At 40.4% G+C, this 22,858-nt stretch overlaps 1 protein-coding gene across 1 annotated transcript; it reads right to left on the minus strand.

The window, feature by feature from the left end:
* Window positions 1-774: 774 nt before the first annotated feature.
* On the minus strand, window positions 775-21,583 carry LOC308286806 (intelectin-like; the record flags this gene model as incomplete). Its single annotated transcript, XM_080727930.1, has 6 exons — window positions 775-927; window positions 3,072-3,178; window positions 4,220-4,301; window positions 6,832-6,990; window positions 8,802-9,049; window positions 21,514-21,583. The coding sequence occupies 6 exons, from the start codon at window positions 21,581-21,583 to the stop codon at window positions 775-777; spliced, it is 819 nt and encodes a 272-aa protein (XP_080584056.1).
* Window positions 21,584-22,858: the final 1,275 nt, after the last annotated feature.

Genomic DNA, 22,858 nt, shown 5'->3' on the forward strand with positions numbered 1-22,858 from the left:
TGTAAGCTCACAATGTGTCGGATCTACTATGTTCATTATATTAGATACATTGATACAAATTAGACTTTACTTTTAATGCAGGAATAGAATTTATTAAGGTTAATCAGATGAAAGATGGAATCAGACAGTAAATAATAGAGAAACATAATTCATTCAATGTGATTACAATAATCAAATCAAATGGAAACAAATTGATTGTTTTTTTTTTATCAGACCTTTCCCTTAGTTCTTAATAATTGTACCCATTATCTCTTTTTTTCTTCTTTGTTTTTAGAGTAGAGAGAGAACAATAAATCAGCCAAGAGAGATAATGAATAATTAGCTGAGAGAGATGAAGCAGGGACCCCTTAACCGAGAGAGAGAGAGATGAAGCAGGGACCCCTTAGCTGAGAGAGAGATGAAGCAGGGACCCCTTAGCTGAGAGAGAGATGAAGCTTGGACCCCACTACATATTGGATTCATGTTAATGTGAATTGTAAGACATTTAACCACTTGAATCTACAAGCTCACAACGTGTCGCTCACGCCACGTTGCAGACTTGTAGATCTGCTATTTCCACTACTTCTATGCTATTTCACTTAACCTTTGTTTTCTAATTTCAGGAATGTCTTTAATTACTTTGTATTTTATATGTGAAATAATTGTAGTTTTTATTATTATAATTCTTTTTAATTCATTGAAATGTGGGAATGTTTGAATCTTTAGGTCAGGGGTGAAGGACGCGAAGGACCCTCCCTCTCGGTCAGGGGCTTGGAGGAACCTGAAGACCCTTCCTCAGCGGTAGAAGATGAGCACGGCGGCCTCGGTGATCTTCTTGGAGGCGCTCCACCCTTTGTGAGTCCCGTAGCCGTCCCAGTCGAAGGCACTGAAGTCCCCACACTGTTTGTTCCCTCCCTGGGGGAAGTATCCTCCTCCGCCGATACAGAACTATGGACATGTACAGACATGTATTCAATACGGAACTATGGACATACAGACATGTATTCAATACGCAGTGTTATGGAAGTTACTTTGAAAGCGTAACTTGTGCAGTTACAAGTAACTCACCATGGCAGTTAAAGTTAAAGTTATACCCCTGGAGAAATGTAACTTATAAAGTTTCAAGTTACATAGAAAAAGTAACTGAGTTACTTCAAGTAACTTTTTTTTCAGCGTTAAATTGAGAATGTACATTTGGTGTACATGAAACAAAATATAATATCCTACAAAAAAAGTCACATGCCAGCAGAATATGCCTCTCAACTGAGTTTTATGTTTTATTTCGAAAATGTCAACATTTTTGAAAGATCTGGACATTTGATCGTCAATCTTAACAAAACATAAATGTAAAATTATAACTTTGCTTGTAACTTCTTGTAACATGTAACTTGAGCCAAAAATGACCCAAAAAGTATCTCAGTTACTTGACGAGTTACAGAAATATGAATGTAACTCAGTTACCAGCAAGTTACAGCAAAATGTAACTTTGTTATGTAACTCAGTTACATGTAACTTTAAATTCCCCAACACTGATACGGAACTATGGAAATGTAGAGAAATGTATGCAACGTTCTTTTAACCATTTATTATGTCCACTTAAAGGAGAAACATACAGGGACACAAATAGGTGTAAGGTTAAATTCACAAAATCATGGCATATGTTTTCATGTTACAATGGGCATGTCACTCAGCACACTAAGGGTAACAGTATATCACTCAGTACTCTATGGAAGTGGTTTTCAACCTTTTCAGGCCACGACCCAAAATAATCATATTTTAACTGGGTACCCCCACACCGACGAGCACTGACGAGTTGAGCCATTACATTTTGTGTAACATGATTCTATTGTGAAAATAGCAGATCTAGCGCGAGGCGCTGTGAGCATGTAGATCAGCTATTTTCACAATTTCAGCCTCTAATATTTGACCACTTTAATTTGTCATTTTAGATGTATTAAAAAGTCCTTAAACTGTCACTTGTCACATGAGCAGATACCATCTATACACTTCAACGTTGTTGGTTTGTTTACTGTTGAGTGAGAAAACAATGTTGCACATTAAGTTAATCATCTGGGGATCCTCCAACATTATTTGGGGACCCACAGGTTGAGAACCACTGCTCTATGGTACAAGTAACACAGCCTAAGGGCGAGAAGCGACCGTCGGGTCGTGCTGAAACAACAGAGCTTCTAAATACGTCCGGCTGTAGCCAATAACACGCAGTTCAACTGACCCCAGTGTGGCTGTGTGCGTTGCCACTCGTCTTTTTCTTTCGGGGGAATTGTTGTGCATAACACGCAGATTCACGGACCGAAGCTCAGTCAGCTGTGGCGATCCTCTCGCAGACTTTGTGTGTCTGTGTGCGCTGCCAAATTGTGAGAGCCATTCAGCGACGTGCCACGGACCGAAAACAAGCGCTCCTTTAGAACAGGGGTTTTCAAAGTGGGTGAAGGGGCACCCTGGGGTGCCGCGACGACAGTCCAGGGGTGCCGCGAGATCATTTGATAATATTTTGAATTTATTTGGACACAAATATTTAGTATCCTTTTAAACTTGAAGTACAACGTTATTTTCAATCAGTTCTAACCAAAATGGCTATTATCTCAACTTTTTCCTCGCAACATAATCACTAAAATATCGTCACTGTCGGGCAGAAACCTTGTATCTCCAAGTTTCAAATGTGTACGTCTTTTGGTAAAGCAAAGCCCTGCTTCTTCATACAAGACTGTCGCACAAAACAAAAAAAAACAGTCAATCTACAAGCACACAACGCCTCACGGTGCTTGTAGATCTGCTGTTTTCACTAGTTTAGTACATTTTATAGATGATAAATACAAAACGAACGGTTTTGGACATATAAGGTTTCCACCCTACAACGACGATATGCTATAAATATAAGGTGCTGGGAGTGAAAATTATAATGTAGGGGTGCCTCGGATTTAAAAAAAATAATATTTATGGGGTGCCCTGAGACAAAAAAGTTTGGGAACCCCTGCTTTAGAAGAATCTAACTGTACCACAGTGGTTTAATGAATGGGCCTTTTCTGAGGGGAACCACAACATGGTTGCTACAGAGACTAGGGCGTACTCACATGTTCAACATTGCCTGGTCCCAGAGGTTTGGTTCCAGAACACATGGCCAAGGCAGCAGTCTCACGGTTGATGGCTCTGAAGCTGATGTAGCCTGGTGCAAACTCCTCTGAAAGACAATGAATCAATGAATCAATCAATGAATCAATCAATCAATGAATCAATCAATCAATGAATCAATCCATCAATCAATCAATCAGTCAAATCAATCAATCAATCAATCAATCAATCAACCAACCAACCAACCAACGAGTAAATAACATTCCCGTCAATATAATCTCACATCACATCGTACCAAGTCCGACATACAGTAGTAGATCGTCGTTGTCGGGTGGAAACCTCGTATCTCCAAGTTTCAAATGTGTACGTTCTTTCGCAAGTAAAGCCCTGCTTCATCATACAAGGCCGTCGCACAAAATGAGAGAAAACAGCAGATCTACAAACACACAACGCCTCGCTGTGCGAGGCGTTGTGTGCTTGTAGATCGGCTGTTTTCACTAGTTTAAATCATTTTTAAAAGGATGAATGCAAAACTAACGGTTTATATACGAACGGTATATATATATGTCACGGTTTGTTAGAGAAACAGGACGGTCGAGAAACGGAGCACTCGTCGTGCAGCACGGGGCGGAACGGAGCCGCTCGATTGTCCACGACATTGCAAGCGGCGCGCAGGCCAGCGGACCTTGGTCCTGCTCTTCGCCCCCGAGCACCGCAGGTGCGAGTGGCCGCGAAGAGCGGGCCAGGGCCGCGCGGCCGGCGGAGCGCCGCGCGAGTTACGAAGCCGTGGTGAATGCAATCGTTATATTTATGCCCAGGCCGTAAGGCCTGGGCAAGCCCACGATAAACGCCCTGTCCAAGTGACTACAATGGAGCTAATGGCTAAGCTAGGCTAGGCTAGGCTAGTAAATAAAGTCGCAAATAGTCGCAAACGAGTGACGTCAGCGCCTTCACTAGTGAATGGCTGTCGTCGCCACCTGGTGGTGATTGGTGTGTGGTGAACGACAAAACAAGCGCTCTTACATAGAACGTCCTGAGTTACCCAAACATCCGGTAACATATATATATATATATATATATATATATATATAAAAATAAAAAATAAACATACTCTGTACATTGGGTCCATAAAAGCTTTTCACTATTTCACCATTCCCATGGTCGTATGTGATGGGGATGGATGGTCCGTTGTCCGTCATGGTTTTGCCTGCTCCATATTTTACAGGGTACCGCTTTAGAACGGGAAGAAAAGGCAGGAGAATACGGATCAGAAACATACTGTATAGGCAGGATACACTGTTCTGCAACTACGTTGTGATGTAAGCAAGCGGCAGATCTGAAGCCCAGGAAGTGATTCTTTCAAGGGTGCCCAGCAGACCTGCTGTCTGGAGAAGCATTTACACCCCATTCAAGGAATGATGTTTTGGCTGGACTTTAGCCTGATAGTCAGGGGAGATATCTGAAAATTAAGTCCTGGAATAAATTCCTTACCAAATAAAGTCTTCACCAATGTGTTTGTAAAGGTGTCTAGTAACACATCTCACAAAGACTGAAATTCAGTTTCCCTAGGAGAATCCATTACAGCTGCTGAAAAAACATTCCTTGGGGTAAAGGCGGCTCACACCAAACTGTGAAAAGTGACTCGTCACTAAGCCATATTTTTGTGGGGCCGTTTCTAGCCCAAGGAATGTTTTTCGTGCAAAGCAAATGCTTGCAATGGATTCAGAATTATGAAAAACCCCTAGTTTGACCCCTCACATGATACTTAAAACGTATTTGTTTTGGTGTGTTTTACCCTGTATAGTTAATTTAACGGGACCCCAAATTTTATTAGCTGTCACGGATTCTCCTAGGGAAACTGAATTTCAGTCTTTGTGAGATATGTTACAAACACATTGGTGAATAACGTTTTGGTAAGGAATTTATTACAGGATTTAACACTATTTCTGAAGATATAACCTGCCCTGACTATGAAATATGTTCATATATGCTTGACGTTTTCATGTTCACATTATCTTTTTAAAATAATGATAAAGTAGGGCATGCTTCTAGGTAGGCCTGTGCAAAAAAATCGATTCACTATATTATCGCGATGTTAAGGCTGGCGATTCAATTAATCGATTTTCAAAGTTCAGAATCGATTTTCCCGATTTTATTAAAAAAAAAAAAAAAAAAAACTTTTTATTTAGGCGAAAGACAGAGGAGAGCTGTTATTCTCCTCTCCTCTCTCTCTCTTTGGTGCGACCTGGTTGGAGGATGAGTAAAAAAGAAGAAATGCTGGAGGATCGCCTGCTATTGTCCGTTCCGTCATATTTTGTATCAAAGACTGAGCCGTCTGCTCTAACTCCAGCTGTCCCCCGGCCCAGACAGCAGCATTCAGGCATAGCAGGGACTGGTGTGGAGAGGCGACGCATTGATATGAAGTAGCGCACGGTACAAGCTGTTGTAAACCGTATGATTGGTGGATTCTCTGCTTTGAAAACTGCCTGACTGTAATGATTTTATTCCTCTCCTCCAAGGCTAAAGGAACGGGGCTAAAGCGCTAGCATGCTAACGATTTAGTCACGTTCCTTCTGGAGGAAAAACAACAACAAACGTAGGCTAAAAGTAACAATTATGTAACGTTACTGCATCGATTCAGAACGGCACGAGGCTGCATCGCAATGCAAGCAAATTGTCTTAATCTAAAACTTTTTAAGAAGTCCTCTACTACTACATCACTGTTTACTATGCGCAGTGTGTGCGCTCGACACAACACAGCACCTAAGCCCCTTTTCGACTGCAGCTTTATCACCACACCACACTACACCACACCACATAAAAATATCTATATAAGTTTGGCCCTGTTTGGCCTAGCTCAGACCTACTCTAGATTGGATACTTTTTAGTACCACAATTAGTACTACTTTCACACCACTCTACCCAGGTCCTTGTAGTGGAAAACCTGTCACAAGTGGGCGGTGTGGAGTGGTGTGGTGTTGGGCCAGTGGAAAAGGGGTTCTAGTGCACACTGCAGCCAGGCAAACGCCTCATAGCGTTTGTCAATCTGTGGGTCGAGACCCCAGAGAGGTCCCAAAATGATTTTGGGGAGTCCAAAACTTAATGTGCAACATTGTTTTCTCACTCAACTGTAAACAAAACAACATACAGTGTATTGATGGTTTATGTACATGTCTAAAGTGACAACGTAAGGACTTTTTTCAACCTCTGAAATGACAAATTAAATTGACAAAGGGTCAAACTGTCAAATATTAGAGGCTGAAATTGTGAAAATAGCTGATCTACATGCTCACAATGCCTCGCAACGTGAGGGGTTGTAAGCATGTAGATCTGCTATGTTCACAATAGAACCGTGTTATACAAAATGTTAAAATATTACTATTTTGGGGTTTTGAAGTATTGATTTTGAAGTATATGATTCAACTTTTAATGTTTTATATTGTTTAGAATTGTTTTTAAAATGTTTCAATATAAAAAAGGTGTAATTTATGGGGAAAATCGCAATAATCGTGATTCGAATCGCAAATCGCAGGAAAGCGCAATTAATTGTGATATAATCGAATCGTCACCCAATGAATCGAAATCGAATCGAATCGGGAAAAAGTGAATCGTCACAGGCCTACTTCTAGGGCTTCTACTGGTTCTGGAGTGAAGACCCACCCCTCGCTGCCCTATCCAGCCAATTTTTGGTAGCGGAAGTTCCAAGATGTAGTTGGTCTTACTTGGTAAAGGTTGAGGAGAACATCATGCACTTGGTCTTACTTGGTAAAGGTAGAAGAGGTTCCCATGGTAGCGGTCCAGGAAGTTGTTGGTGGTGTGGTAGCGTAAGATAGACCATCTCTTCCAGTGGCTGACAGGAGCGTTGTTGTGAACATGCCACACCGACACGTCTTTCGCCTTGATGTCATAGTAGCCTGGATTCTGTCAAATAAATGATAACTTAATGTCAGGATTCTGTCAACTAATCATCATCCTCATCGTCTACGTTTATGTTCTTATTGAAGGTGGGCGTGGCACGGCCAAAACAGCGAATTAAGGCTATCAAATTAGCATAATTGTTTGATGATGTCATGTACCCCCATGTTAAATTACCCAATCAAATTAAAGGAGCTATAGTCAACTTTTTCTTGAAAAACGGATGCTAAAATAAAAAATATGGTTCGAAAATATTTTATAAAAAAATAAGCTTCATATATGTGTTTCTATTCAAAAATGACCACAAAAAGCGTAAAATAATGATAAAATAATCATTTTGGCCATTGTCAGACCGACACTTCTAGTCAATAGACTAGGATGTAAACAAAGTGTCGGCCCTAGCTCCTTTAATTTTTTGTAGTTACTGTACTGAAAGTAGTACTTTCTGTACAGTAACTGAAATAAATTAATTTGATTGGGTAATATGGCGGTAGGGGGCGGAGTTGAGCACTGAGCATTATCTTGTGAAACTACCCCAACAGAACTGTGCAAGGAGGAGAAAATGCGACTTCATGAAACTAATTTTAAAACAAGCAGTTCTAGGGGTAAAAATTTTATAAAATCTGCTATAGAATCGCACAAAAACGCTAATTAGTCTTCTACCAAAAAGATGTAAAAGATTAGTAACCGTCCAACGTGTCTCCTCCCCAGCTTTGAGACGTAGAAGCACCGGTGCTGCAGGGGAAGAGAGCAACGTCACTGCGTTGATGTCCACTCTCTGTGTGTGTGTGTGTGTGTGTGTGTGTGTGTGTGTGTGTGTGTGTGCGTGTGCGTGTGCGTGTGCGTGTGTGTGTGTGTGTGTGGGCGTGTGTGGGCGTGCGTGCGTACGTGCGTGCGTGCGTGCGTGCGTGCGCGTGCGTGCGTGCGCATGCGTGCGTGTGTGTACACACACAGACAATAGTTCTCGAAAATAGCTGTGCGGTCCCGTTGTGCGCGGCACCGCACAACGGACAAAATATACATTCACTACTAACTGATACGGCCCCTCCCCCTATTCAGACTGTTTGGAGAAATACCACGTGACCTACTGTATCATAATGTTAAACTTCGGGGCGTGTCAGGCGGCCTTTAAGCAATATTACACAAGAGGGTGTGCATTATCACGGTTATTTGCACACCAGCCTTGCTGCAAGAACGAGCCAAAGGCGAGTTCCGTTGGCAGGGCTGAAGTGCAATTAACCGTGATAAGGCAGACCCTCGAGTGTAATATTGCGATTATACAACTGTTGCCCTTAAAAAAAACATGTCAACTTCATTTCATTGTAATTAAGATATTCGATAGGAATTTGTAACTTTTTTTAATGCCTCATTTAGCTACTATGTGTTATTTCTTTCCACAGTGTTCCACAGCTAGTGCACCAATTATCTACACCTGTGTTGTTGGCAAAAGGCTGGGAACTACTTTCATGTAGCTGTGGACTGTTTTCTTGCATAGCAGACCTTATAGTGAATTATTAGTGAAATAGAACAGTTTTAATTGGTACATGATTTGTCATGTTGCCATGTTGTAACCGTTTTAGAAAAGCAATAAGCCACACAAGGCTTGTGGTTACCTGTATTTTATACCGGCTGAGAGGGTTGGAGACACTCGGCTGCGCCTTGTGTCTCCCTACACCTCTCAGCCGGTGTAAAATACAAGGTAACCACTCGCCTCTTGTGGCTTATTGCTTCAATATTTTTTGAGCGTTTTGTAATGATCTGCTGTAGCATGAATTGCCCAGTTTGGCGACAGAAGAATAAACCTGACCTTGACCTACCTTGAAGTCATCGGAGGTGGCTCCCAGTGCCGTTCCGAAGGTGTTCAGGTTGGCCCAGTTGCCGTCTCCGCTCGGCAACTTGGCGTCGTTGCCCTGCTGGGAGGTCCAGCGGTCGCCCACCGTGCATTTGCCGTGCATGTTGTTCTCGTGGACGCTGGCCACCAGCGTCCAGCCACCGCCCGCCGTGGTCATGTCACAGAAGGTCTCGTACGTGCCGCCATCGGCCGTGGTGAGGCGATAGATGCCATCTGGAGAGAGAGTGGGTACAGGACGCAGAACATCAGTGAAGTTGGCACCCCATAGGATGAAAACATGAATACAAATGGTGTCATTTTTTACTTGGTATTGGATTTGTGCTGAATTGTGTGTGGCGGAGAGAGTCGCAGCCCCAGCCTGAAGCCTCAAAAGTCTAGTATCTGCCCTCATTCCATAGGGATATCCATTTGGAGTAATGGTTAAGATATTGAACTTTCACGCGGGAGACCCGGGTTCAAAGCCGGGTGGGGAGGTTTGGATCATCTCCGTTACATTGGTGCCGTGACCCGGATCCGGGCTTCCCCGTAGGAGGAGGTCAAAAGGGGGGTGAGAGTGGCGGAGAGAGTCGCAGCCCCAGCCTGAAGCCTCAAAAGTCTAGTATCTGCCCTCGTTCCATAGGGATATCCCTTTGGAGTAATGGTTAAGATATTGGACTTTCACGCGGGAGACCTGGGTGGGGAGGTTCGGATCATCTCCGTTACATGTGCCCTAAATGTTTTAATTTGTGCTACCGGCACAAATTATAAAATGTACGGCACAATTCAGCGCAAATCCAGCACTATTAATGACACTATTTTTATTCATGTTTTCATCATATGGTGTGCCAACTTCACAGAGGTGGACGCAGAGGCGTAATTTCAGAAATAAATAAGGGGTGGCAAAAGTACGTTACAAGTGGTCTGGTAACTTATTAAGCCGTATTTCTAAAGTAGGGAGGCTAGTGGATCAACGAAAGCTTGTAGATCCACTGTTTTTACTGTTTTTTGGGGGCAAAAAGATAAAATGCTTGTAAATGTTCGCCTATAATGACGCCACGTTGAAAGTGTTAATTAATTCATGCTTGCATACAATAAAACACTTATCTAAATTATAACTAGGGATGTCCGATATAGACGTTTTTACCGATATTGTCCAACTCTTAATTTCTGATACCAATATTAACCGATATTAACCAATACCGATACGCTGGCTTTTTCACCAAAAGTCAACTAATTGTCAGGTAACATCACATATCTAATAAAATAAAATTAAATAAAATAGCTATAGTATCAATATAATATCAAATAAATCCAATATAATATTTACAGTAGCTATCTAGCAGTGATTCTCAAGCATTTTAATTTCAAGGACTCCCAGTTTGATATGCATTAGGCTACTGACCCCCATTTGATGGCATTTATATATCGCTGGGACCCCAATTTATATTATATAGCCTGTATGAGGGAATACCAAGGGTTAGCCAGAAAATTGCTGCCAGAAGAATGAGACTAGCAGGACACTGCCAAAGACATCAGGAGCTTCCTGCCAGCAAACTGGTGCTGTGGGAACCAGCACATGGGCACCGGTCACGAGGACGTCCCACAATAACATACGTGGATGTACTCAAGAAAGACGTAGGAGCACAAAGCACCAACGAGCTGGCCAGATGTATGGAGAACCGGGATGACTGGAAGCGACGATGGAAGGCTCGTCTGAGGACGACCTAGAGAAGAGAATTAGCATGCTCTGCAGCATGATGATAAGATCGGGAGGCCGATATTGGATATGCCTAACTATAACACATGTAGATGGGATGGGAATCAATTGCCTCTTTCTTATATATATATATATATATATAATTGCGACCGTCAGGTCGCAGTTTAGTATCAAAACCTCCACCGTCCGTCCGTCCGTCCGTCCGTCCGTCCGTCCGTCCGTCCGTCGGTCACACGTCACACGTCACACCTTTGCCCTGCTCATATCTCCGCATCAGTATGACATCACACTGCTTGGTGTGTGCCGTCAGGGTCATTTGTGTACGGTGTGATGTCATACTGATGTCAGCAGTGTGATGTCATACTGATGTCAGCAGCTATGTCTCTATATATGGAGTTATATGTTGTTCGTGTCCAAATATGGGGCTTGTGAGGTCAGACTTAGTGAGATTCGTCGGTTATCTCCATATATGGAGGGAGAACCAGCTTATGAGCCGATGAGTTGTGTCAGAGTCGAGATCCTGCTTGCATCTAATCTGTCGGTAGATAATGCCGGTCTTATATAAGGGTCATTTGTGTACGGTGTGATGTCATACTGATGTCAGCAGTGTGATGTCATACTGATGTCAGCAGCTATGTCTCTATATATGGAGTTATATGTTGTTTGTGTCCAAATATGGGGCTTGTGAGGTCAGACTTAGTGAGATTCGTCGGTTATCTCCATATATGGAGGGATGTGTTGGTTATCTCCATATCTGGAGATTCAACCTTCAACGATTTTGACATCTTGTTACTAATCTGTCGGTAGATAATGCCGGTCTTATATAAGGGTCATTTGTGTACGGTGTGATGTCATACTGATGTCAGCAGTGTGACAGGAGATAAGCGACCAACGGTCGCTTATCTCCCGATTAGGGAGTCTTACTGGTATATATATATATGTGTGTGTGTGTGTGTGTGTATGTATGTATGTGGGTGGGTGACGTGACGTAACGTTTTCGCTGTCCTCGGTGTCAAACATGTATAAATAAAAAATATATTTGTCAAAAACCTTCTGAATATTGTGCAGGACATTAAGCTTTATGTGAACTTACTCAAGATTAAAACATTTCATTCCTCATTTCTTCAGAATCTTCAACCAAACATGGCAAAACTCATATGGTGTGACTGTCCTGACCTTGTTTCTCAAAGTGGGAACTTGAATAAAACTAAGAAAAAGAATTGCTAAAAATCATTTGAAAATGAATTTAGGCTAAAAAGAATGTCTATTTTGAGCCTATATCTTTTCAAAGTCAAAGCATAATGTTTTCAGTCATTTCTGATCAAAAACATTTTGTCCCCCAACCCAAAATCATTTGGTGTGACACTAGTTTGGAAAAATTAAACAGGCAATTATTTGGACACCTATTGGCTAGAGAGGTCCTTCTTCTGTAAGGCTATTCAGCACTCCCAGCACAACTGCAAGACAGGTGTCTGAGGTGAGTTATGATTTTAACATTTTCATGAAATGCCATCTTGTTGAAACGTTGACAAACTCACCATTCTGGATGTCTTTTGGTGTGACACCTTTTCTTAAAAAAAAGCTTAAGTTATTTGAAGTTTTGGTCATATTTCCATGTAGATCTAGGCTGCTTTGTTATAGCTAGCATGCTGTTAGCATGCTAATGTGTACATAGTAGCCTCAAGGTAAACCTAAATGGAGAAAACAGTAATATGGTGTGACACTTAATCATATGGTGTGACATGTCTGCTTGTCACACCATATGACTTGACTGTCACACCATATGATTTATACTGTATTTAACTACAGATATAACAACAAATAACAAAGTTCCATGTTTCTTTTGTACATTTAAACATTTGTTTTAAACATTTTTACATAAAATGTAATTTAGCTTCATTCAGTGATACTTCAAATTCATCAGACAGAGCAGAAACCCCTTCACAGAAACCTTAACATATTGTTTCAATCTAAACAATATTTTCTCTTTGTCTTAAACTATACATTCCATTTTCTTTTGTCAGCTGGAAAATGACAAGTGCTGAGAGAACGAGAAAGTACAGGGAGAAACTAAACAATGACCCAGCAAGGAGAGAGGAGCCAAAGGGGCGAGACTGCATTTTCTACGAAGAGCAGGAGGTTGTCTGTGGCATAGCAGAACCTCAACAAGGCAGCCGGTTTGCTACCCTCACCAAATACGACTGGCTGATGTACAAATAATACAGTCTAAATGTATAATCTAATCTGATCTAATACTTTTGTACTTTCACTCACTGGACTGGACAGTGGACAGTGTTAAGGTAGGACCCGAGACAAAACTAGCGAAAATAGCTGATCTACAAGCTCTCAACACGTTGTGCTGCGAGAGCTTGTAGATCAGCTATTTTCAGAGTTGCGCAACCCAGCACTCTTTAGCTAGTGGAGATGTGGTGTAATGTCATGATTCCTAATTACATTTGTTCAACACAAAATGCTGTGTTCAAGTTCAGGAGACTTCGGAAAAAAAGCAATTTACCTGAATGCTGAGTTCTGTTTCCACTAATTGGTGTTAATAAAATGTTGCCTTCAATGCCTTGGCTCCAAGTGTGGCTATGCGCCTTATTGTCCCTTTAGGATCCTTCTGCCGTGGGCCGGCAGAAGACTTAGGTGTGCGTAGCATTCCTGTGCACATCCTCATCATCCATCTACTACTACAATTCTTTCTAATCCCATGTTAAAGCCCTACAATAATATCCTGTTCAGAAATATTAAGGCCATGTTATCCTGGGTAATTGTTTAATCAATCAGTAAAGTTCAGTACTCACTAATAGGTAGGTTAAAACACAGTTTGCTTTGACACATGAAGATATGATCATACGGTGTGACACTAAATCATTTGGTGTGACATTCCAAATAGTGAGAAATCATACCTTTATTAATGATTAAACCAAAAAAACGTTTATGGATTACATAGAGAATATTATCAGGAAGAGTCACAAATATTTGTGTAATTTTAGAGAAAGTTTTGACAGAATACATTTAAAATATGTTGTAAGATCATGAACATGGGCCTCACACAGAGTGTCGATTATGAAAAAAATATACAGATATAATTAATTTTCAAAAAACTATAGTGGATCACTGGTTAGTTATGATAAAGGACTTTGATAAAGTGAGTAACTTAAGAAAGATGTACTCCATTTTCATTTTATGAACAATTATTTTCATGTCACACCATATGACGATTTTAGGCACAAGTACAACAAACTGCTGAATAAAGTCTGATTCCAATAAAATATCTAAAAACAAAATGTATTTCCATAAGGTTGAGAGTGAGTAGAACAAAAGTAAATAACTTTTATGCCTGCAATTTAAAGTTTTTTTAAAAACACATTTTTTGGGGCGTCACGTCACTGACCCATGTATGTATGTGGGTCAGTGACGTGACGCCCCAAAAAACATGTTTTTTAAAAAACTTTAAATAGCAGGCATAAAAATGATTTACTTTTGTTCTACTCACTCTCAACTTTATGGAAACACATTTTGTTTTTAGATATTTTATTGGAATCAGACTTTATTGAGCAGTTTGTTGTACTTGTGCCTAAAACCGTCATCTGGTGTGACATGACAATAATTGTTCATAAAATGAAAATGGAGTACACCTTTCTTAAGTTACTCACTTTATCAAAGTCCTTTATCATAACTAACCTGTGATCCACTATAGTTTTGTGAAAATTAATTGAATCTGTATATTTTTTTCATAATCAACACTCTGTGTGAGGCCCATGTTGTCGATCTTTCAACATATTTTAATTTTATTCTGACAAAAACTTTCTTTAAAATTACACAAATATTTGTGACTCTTCCTGATACTATTTTCTATGTAAACCATACACATTTTTTCGGTTTCATCATTAATAAAGGTATGATTTCTCACTATTTGGAATGTCACACCAGATGACTTAGTGTCACACCAGATGACCATATCTTCATGTGTCAAAGCAAACTGTGTTTTAACCTACCTATTAGTGAGTACTGAACTTTACTGATTGATTAAACAATTACCCAGGAAAAACAGCAACAGTAAAATTGCTTTAACATTAAATAACATGGCCTTAATATTTCTGAACAGGATAGTATTGTTGGGCCTTAACATAGGATAACAAAGAATTGTAGTAGTAGATGGATGATGAGGATGTGCACAGGAATGCTACGCACACCTAAGTCTTCTGCCGGCCCACGGCAGAAGGATCTTAAAGAGACAATAACTTAGGTGCATAGCCACACTGGGAGCCAAGGCAACATTTTATTAACACCAATTATTGGAAACAACTCAGCATTCAGGTGTATTACTTTTTTCCGAAGTCTCCTGAACTTGAACACAGCATTTTGAGTTGAACAAATTTATTTACGAATCATGTCGTTACACCACATCTCCACTAGCTAAAGAGTGCTGGGTTGTGCAACTCCGAAAATAGCTGATCTACAAGCTCTCGCAGCACAATGCGTTGAGAGCTTGTAGATCAGCTATTTTCGCTATGTTTGTCTCGGGTCCTACCTTACCTCATTGTCCAGTCCAGTGAGTGAAAGTACAAAAGTATTAGATTAGATTAGAATAGACATTTAGACTGCATTGTACATCAGCCAGTCACATTTGGTGAGGGTATCTAGACATTTAGACTGTATTGTACATCAGCCAGTCACATTTGGTGAGGGTAGCAAACCGTTTGCCCTGTTGCGGTTCTGCTATGCCACAGACAACTTCCTGCTCTTTGTAGAAAATGCAGTCTCGCCCCTTTGGCCAGACAAAACCATTTTTCATTTTTCCAAGTTGATTCATGCAGTTTATCTCTAGCCCCTCCTTATTAATGGTAACAATCTGCCCCACATATGGCTTTCCCTCATATTTGATTATGACAAACTGTCCTTGTGTGTATTCATCTGAGGAGGTGTCTGAATCCTCAGCTTGGGCCTCTCCAATAGATGCACTTGTGTCCAGCACCTGAGTAGAAGACCTTCAGGAGGAGACATTTAAATGTAATTTATTTGTCAGGTAGATTGTTTTTAGTAGTAAAATGTAATTACTAGCAAGTCCTCAAGTTTGCCAAGTATGTTATACTCACTGAGCTCCGGAAGCTGTTTTGGGCCTGCAGCTGACCTGGGAAGGGGGCAGTTCCGCAGATGGGCCACCACTTAGTTAAGGAAGAAAAGGAATGAATGGATGACATAAGTTACTTTATTGTCATTAAACAGGTACAATTACAGGTATCATAAAATTGGCAAAGAGAATGATTTAGTTATACTTACTCATCACTTGTCTTGTCACCTGGCACCTCAGCCCTGGAGACTTGGTCGAACTGTAATTTCCGTGGGTTGTGACAGGTGCAGATCTGAGGAAACTGGCAGAAACAACTCAGGTCTCTGTAAACTATCTTTCCCGGGAAGATAGAAAGAACCTGGTGCGTAGTGCTGATGCCAGTCACTGGACGCACTGATGGAGGGACCATTTCATCCATGTTGGATATCTTCTCTTCTTCGATCCACATGACAGTGACTTTTTCAGAGGACTTCTGTAAATACTCACACAGATCCCTCGGTGTTTGTAGGTCACTGCCTCCGAGGACATACATGTCTGCCTTACGCTTCAGCACCCCTCCCACACCATCAGGTGCGCCCTTTCCATGGGAACGCTCTGAAAAGTTCCAGGTGACCCTCTTGAATCCCCATGTATAAGGAATGCTGCTCATGAGGAAGCAGTTTGTGCGATTCCGGTACTGGGTTGCTGGCCCATCACTGAGGACATGCAGGGTGTCAATTGCATTGTCTTGTTTTCCTCGGAAATCATCAATAACTGGCTTGATGTGTGCCCACACAGCACGCTCATCATGGCGTAAGGACTGTGAAATGGTGGCATAGCACTGGGAGCCACTGACTGAGTAGGCAACTCCGGTATGCACTGTTGCCTGCTGCCTATTGCCACCAAAATGAAACGCCTGAATCTCTGTGTTTAGTTTACATGCATAGTTCTCAGAAAAGTCTATATGCAAGACCATTTCATTGGGTTGGATGCTCTCCTTGATGTGTCTGAACTGCTTCACCTGATGAAGCCAGTTGAGCTGATGACTTGCAATCGCACTGAGCCTCTGGTTGAACACATCAGTGAGTCCAAATTAATCAATTTATTTGAATTGTGCTAAATCTATAACTAGTAGTCCTACTTTTTTTCCTTCTTTTTTTTGTTTTGCTGTATCCAAGTAAGGATAAGAACAGCTATGGTTTTGTTTAAATGCCCTTCCTCCATATCCATTCATTCATCACTATACAGTATGTTTGTGTATTTTGGAAATAATAAAATCACATTTTCTGTACCACCCATTTTCTGTTGTCAAGTGTCTTATATTAACTGCTTATAACGGATAGTTATTATAAAGTGTTACCACAATATAAGGTTTAGGTTTCTGTGAAGGGGTTTCTGCTCTGTCTGATGAATTTGCTGTATCACCGAATGAAGCTAAATTAAATTATGTAAAAATGTTTAAAACGTTGTTTTAAACATGTTAAAATGTTTTAAATGGACAAAAGAAACATGGGACTTGTTATTTATTGTTATGTCTGTAGGAAAATACAGTATATATCATCTGGTGTGACAATCAAGTCATCTGGCGTGACAAGCAGATATGTCACACCAGATGACGAAGTGTCACACCAGATGACGTTTTCTGCATTTAGGACTACCTTGAGGCTACCAGGTACACATTAGCATGCTAACAACATGCTAGCTATAACAAAACAACCTAGATTTACATGTAATTATGACCAAAGTTTCAAATAACTTTTGCTTTATTAATGAAAAAGGTGTCACACCAGATGACATCCAGAAGTGCCACACTTGTCAAAGTTTCAACAAGATGGCATTTCATGAAAATGTTAAAATCATAACTCACCTCAGACACCTGTCTTGCAGTTGTGCTGGGAGTGCTGAATAGCCTTACAGAAGAAGGACCTCTCTAGCCCAGTAGGTGTCCAAATTATTGCCTGTTTAATTTTTCCAAACTAGTGTCACACCAGATGATTTTGGTTTGGGGGACAAAATCTTTTTGATCAGAAATGACTGAAAACATTATGCTTGGACTTTGAAAAGATATAGGCTCACAAATAGACATTTTTTTTTGCCTAAATTCATTTTTAAATGAATTTTAGCAATTCTTTTTCTTAGTTTTATTCAAGTTCCCACTTTGAGAAACAAGGTCGGGACAGTCACACCAGATGACATTTACCATGTTTGGTTGAAGATTCTGAAGAAATGAGGAATGAAATGTTTTAATCTTGAGTAAGTTCACATAAAGCTTAATGTCCTGCACAATATTCAGAAGGTTTTTGACAAATATATTTTTTATTTATACATGTTTGACACCGAGGACAGCGAAAACGCTACGTCACGTCACCCACCCACGTATGTATGTATGTATGTATGTATGTATGAAAACAGCAGATCTACAAGCACACAGCACCTCACGGTACGAGGCGTTGTGTGCTTGTAGATCGGCTGTTTTCACTAGTTTAAATCATTTTAAAGTGATATACAAAACAAATGGTTTTGGACATACAAGGTTTCCACCCGACAACGACGAAATATAACTCATGTACAGTAATTGGTCCACTGGCTTGTCACTTGTAGCAGCAGCGCTATAGAGAGAGATCTCTCTCTATAGCGCGCAATGAGGGCCGCTACAACTCTTTTTCTCGGGCTGAATCAGAGGCCCAGCACATCCCAATGTCATAGCTTACTTTTTAGGCTATTTAGTTCTTGCAGTGAAAAAAGTTTTCATTCGACGGAATCAACACACAATCAAATCAGAATCGTCTTTATCGTCACGTCACGGGTTGTAAAACAGCAGGTTGAGAAGAAGAAGAAGAAGAAGAAGAAGAAGAAGAAGAAGAAGAAGAAGAAGAAGACGGGGAAAGAGAGGGAGAGACTGTACTGTACAACATACAGTATGTAGTACATGTTTACACACATAATAGATCAAGCCAACAAGCAAGACAGCCGTGGAGTTTCACATTATTCACCTTTACATGCGTGGCAGCTCTCTTTGAGTTCCTCACAGCTTCTGGCCAGAGGGGGCGCTCCTGCACAGGGAAAATAAACATGTCATCATGGTCCCCATGGCACTCTGTCTGTCTGTCTGTCTGTCTGTCTGTCTGTCTGTCTGTCTGTCTGTCTGTCTGTCTGTCTGTCTGTCTGTCTGTGACGATGACGATGTTCAGAGACAATACTGTAAATGATATGCACAATCCCACATGCTGCCACGTACATTGTTTGTGTAGTGTACTGATGATGTCAAGATCACTGGTTACAAACAACTGGCTGGCACTTATCCACCTCGGATGTCGGGACTCTCAGCAGGTTTCCGAGAGCATCATTATATGCCTAATAGGACATTAACGACTTGTGATTTTTGCAAGTCGACTCGACTCAGTAAAACGTTGAGTTGAAGTCGACTTTATCGTTTGATGACGTCATCACATCACACGACCCCCCAATTATTTTGGGGGGTCCCCAGATGATTAACTTAATGTGAAACATTGTTTTCTCACTCAACTGTAAACAAACCAACATAAAGTTTAAGTGCATAGAGGGTATCTTCACATTTCTAAAGTGCCAATTTAAGGACTTTTTAATACCTCTAAAATGGCAAATTAAACATTGTCAAAATTGTTAAATATATAGAGGCAGGAATTGTGAAAATAGCAGATCTACATGCTGCGAGGCGTTGTGAGCATATAGATATCGTATGCTATTTTCACAATAGAACGTTTTTTCTTTTTTCAACTTCGACTTTCGACTTTTTCTGGTGGGAGTCGACTTGTGTAATGAAGTCGACAGAGTCGACTTGTCGACTTTTTCGTTAATGCCTATACCGGTATGCCATAGGCAACTTATTATATTTAACTTTACTATAGCTGCACCACAAGTGGGCAGTCTGCAGTGGTGTACAGTACACATAAAAAGTACGTGGCAGCATTGGCTTTTGCATATCAATTACAGTATTGTCTCTGAACATCGTTATCGTCACTGAAGGTCATCCCTAATGATTTGACGCAGATATCCCAGTTACTTTTACTTCTACTCCATTACATCTTGGTGGCACATTTTGTACTTTTATCACTCAACTACAATTATTTGAAAACGTGTTACTGGTTACAATATTTTGTCCGTCCATCCATCTTCAACCGCTTATCCAGAGTCGGGTCACGGGGGCAGCAGCTCCAGCTGAGAGCTCCAAACTTCCCTTTCCTGAGCAACATTAGCAACTGAATAATCCCCCCATGTGACTGGGGGGGCTTTTTTAGAGCGGGGGCTAATTCATTTTGGCAGCGCTTAAAAGGAACCCTGGCTAATACGACAAATATGCCTTAATACATTATAATTGTCCTCTATAACTACTGTGTAAAATTAAAAACACCTCAATTATTTTATTGGTCCCTTTAAAGGGGTACTGTCACCTAAAGGGGTTGAGGGGCAGATTACACTGTGACATGAGCTTCTCTGAAAAAAGGTCTGAAACAGTCTGAAGCTCATGTCACAGTGTAATCTGCCCCTCGCCCCCCCAACAACAGCTGACCAGTGCAGTAAGTAGCATACAGTCAGGCTATACAGACAATTAATTTGATTGGCTTATAATTGTGCATCCCCACAATGACATCATAAAACTATTAACTTGTTTTTTAAGATGATTCTTAAAGTGACAGTAACCCTTTAGGTGACAGCCAGGTCCCCTTTAAACTCCTTCACCTGGGGTAAAGTCTCATTCCCCACCTGGACTGCACAATCCACAGAGATAACAGTAGATTTTGATTATTATTACAAAACATACATTAATCATTTCAGCCCTATAAGACAGCAGGTATGCATGTTTGAAAATTGTACCTGCAAATAAGCTCTGTACGCACTCTGTATGTTAAATAGCCCATGGATTTTTCTTTTTTTTCTTTTTCTTTTTTTTTACCGGTTAGGCAAGCAGCCTCATCAACTTATGTTTACATTATCAGTATGAACAGTTAAGACTGGAGGGGAACCTCGTAAAGTTATGTCAGCACCTGTTTACATTTAACCAGTGGTGAAAAAGAAAGTATATATATATATGTATATATATATATATATATATATATATATATATATATATATACACGCACGCACGCACGCACGCACGCACGCACGCACGCACGCACGCACACACACACACACACACACACACACACACACACACACACACACACACACACAATCCATTACATCTTCACTCCACTATAAATACTTGAAAACTTTAATACCAGTTACTTTGTAGATTTACGCAGAGGTACTACAGGGGGTACTTGAGAGAAAATGGAAACATTTATTTTTTATGATAAAACATTGACAAATGTATGTAAACATGGTGCTCCGTAAAGCTTTAAACCAAATTAGTACAAATGTTACTGTTACTGAATAGTGTTACTACTTTTGCTACTCACTTTTATTTACAACATATTGACTAAAAACTAGACTTTTGATTTCAGTATTTTCTAGTCAAAATGTTGTTGTTGATTAAAGGGGGTACTTGGATTCAGCAATCAGGAAAAGGGTGTACTGAAGCCCAACAAGTTTGAGAACCACTGATTTAGATTATTATTACAAAACATACATTAACTACTTCATCCCCATATAGATTTCCTCCATTGAAAAAATGAATAGGCCCTACTTTTACTTTTGCTTAAGTAAAACATTTGAGTACTTTTCCACCACTGGTCTAGATATCCTATTTTGTGTTTTCTTTTTCCATACCCGTCATCTTATCATGCAAGCTAACCATTCTCAATGAACTGAGTACAAAGTACCCAATGTGAACGTGCTTTCTTGGGTTTAAATCATATTGGTGGACCTTGTATCTGAACTGTGCTTTTCCTATGCGAACGGATAATAAAGCATTCAATTAACCAATTAATCAATCAATCATCTTACCATTATCACCTCGGACAGACACATCGGACAGACAGAACAGCAGAACGAGCGACGCCACGAAGACCTTCATTTTTGACTTGTCACCAATAGAAGATTCTCTGTGAACGTTGTTGGTAATAATTCATCCCAAATAATTCATCCCTATTTATTCAGTTTCCCTGCTGCGTTGTCTCTTTGTGATTGGACGGGACTGGATGGAGGTGTGCAGGGGTATTTTCAGGGCTACTATAGGTCACATACACTTCAGTGGGAGGGATAGGGTTTTCAGTGGCGTCAGTTCAGAAAAAGCCAAGGTATGGCAACATGGCGTGCAAGACACCAGTCATGTTGCCATACCTTAGCAACAGGCATGATACATTTATTTTAAGAAGTACATTTAATCTTTTCCCCAGTTTCTACAGTTTCTTGGGCTGGATATGGCAGCCTGGAACGGTTGTTCAAGTGCAGCTAAACTCGGCATGTTATTAAACGTGCCACACTTAACAATAATGCTTTGCACCTGTGCAGCTGACCTGAGAATACAAGTGTGTGAGAATATAATTATAATACCTTGTTAAAGTGACTATTTTGTTAAATGTTGCATTTGTAGTTATTTTACTGTAATTTAACAACATAATAACCAGCACGGATAGACAAAGAGACATTCATGGATTTATATTTAAAAGTAACTTTTATTTTCCCCCCTGGACCCATGGTATGGCAGCTGCATACCCCTGCCATAGCCAATTGACGCCCCTGAGGGGTTTTAAGACACCTGCATGCCCAGTGGTGTAAAGTAAAGTAATATTTAATGAGTAGTTCTTTTTTGTGTGTGTTTTTTCTTGCACCTTAACTCACTTCCATAAATATCATGTACAGTTTAAATCTGCTGCTATGCTCACACATCATTGTTTTCTTGTTTATCTCCTTTCCCACTTGCCCCCCCTTCTTCCCTGCTTTTTTTCCCCTGTTTTTCTTTTTCCTGCTTGGCCCCCTTATCGCTCCTTTGAGCTATATTTGTTGTCATTGTATTAAACATTTTTGTTTTTATTTAATGAAAAGTCATAATTTGGCTCATGACTGAAATAAACTATGGTATACTACTTAAAGGGATATTACACTTTCAAAAAACTTTTGGTCATTGTATGGTCTAATCAGGCTTGTATGAACACCCTGAACAGTTTTTAATTTGCTTCATTCAGTATTTAGATATTTGATGTAAATGTTACCAGGCCCAACACGCCCAGGCCCTCTCCACATACACACCCATTGTAACTTCAAACTCCATTTTAACCATGATAGATTCATTAAAAACACACATTATTTTTTCTGGTGACTCACAATACCCTCCTAATACGTGAGCAGA

The sequence above is a fragment of the Nannobrachium achirus genome, assembly GCF_963921795.1.
Source record: "Nannobrachium achirus genome assembly, chromosome: 6".
NCBI lineage: Eukaryota > Metazoa > Chordata > Actinopteri > Myctophiformes > Myctophidae > Nannobrachium > Nannobrachium achirus.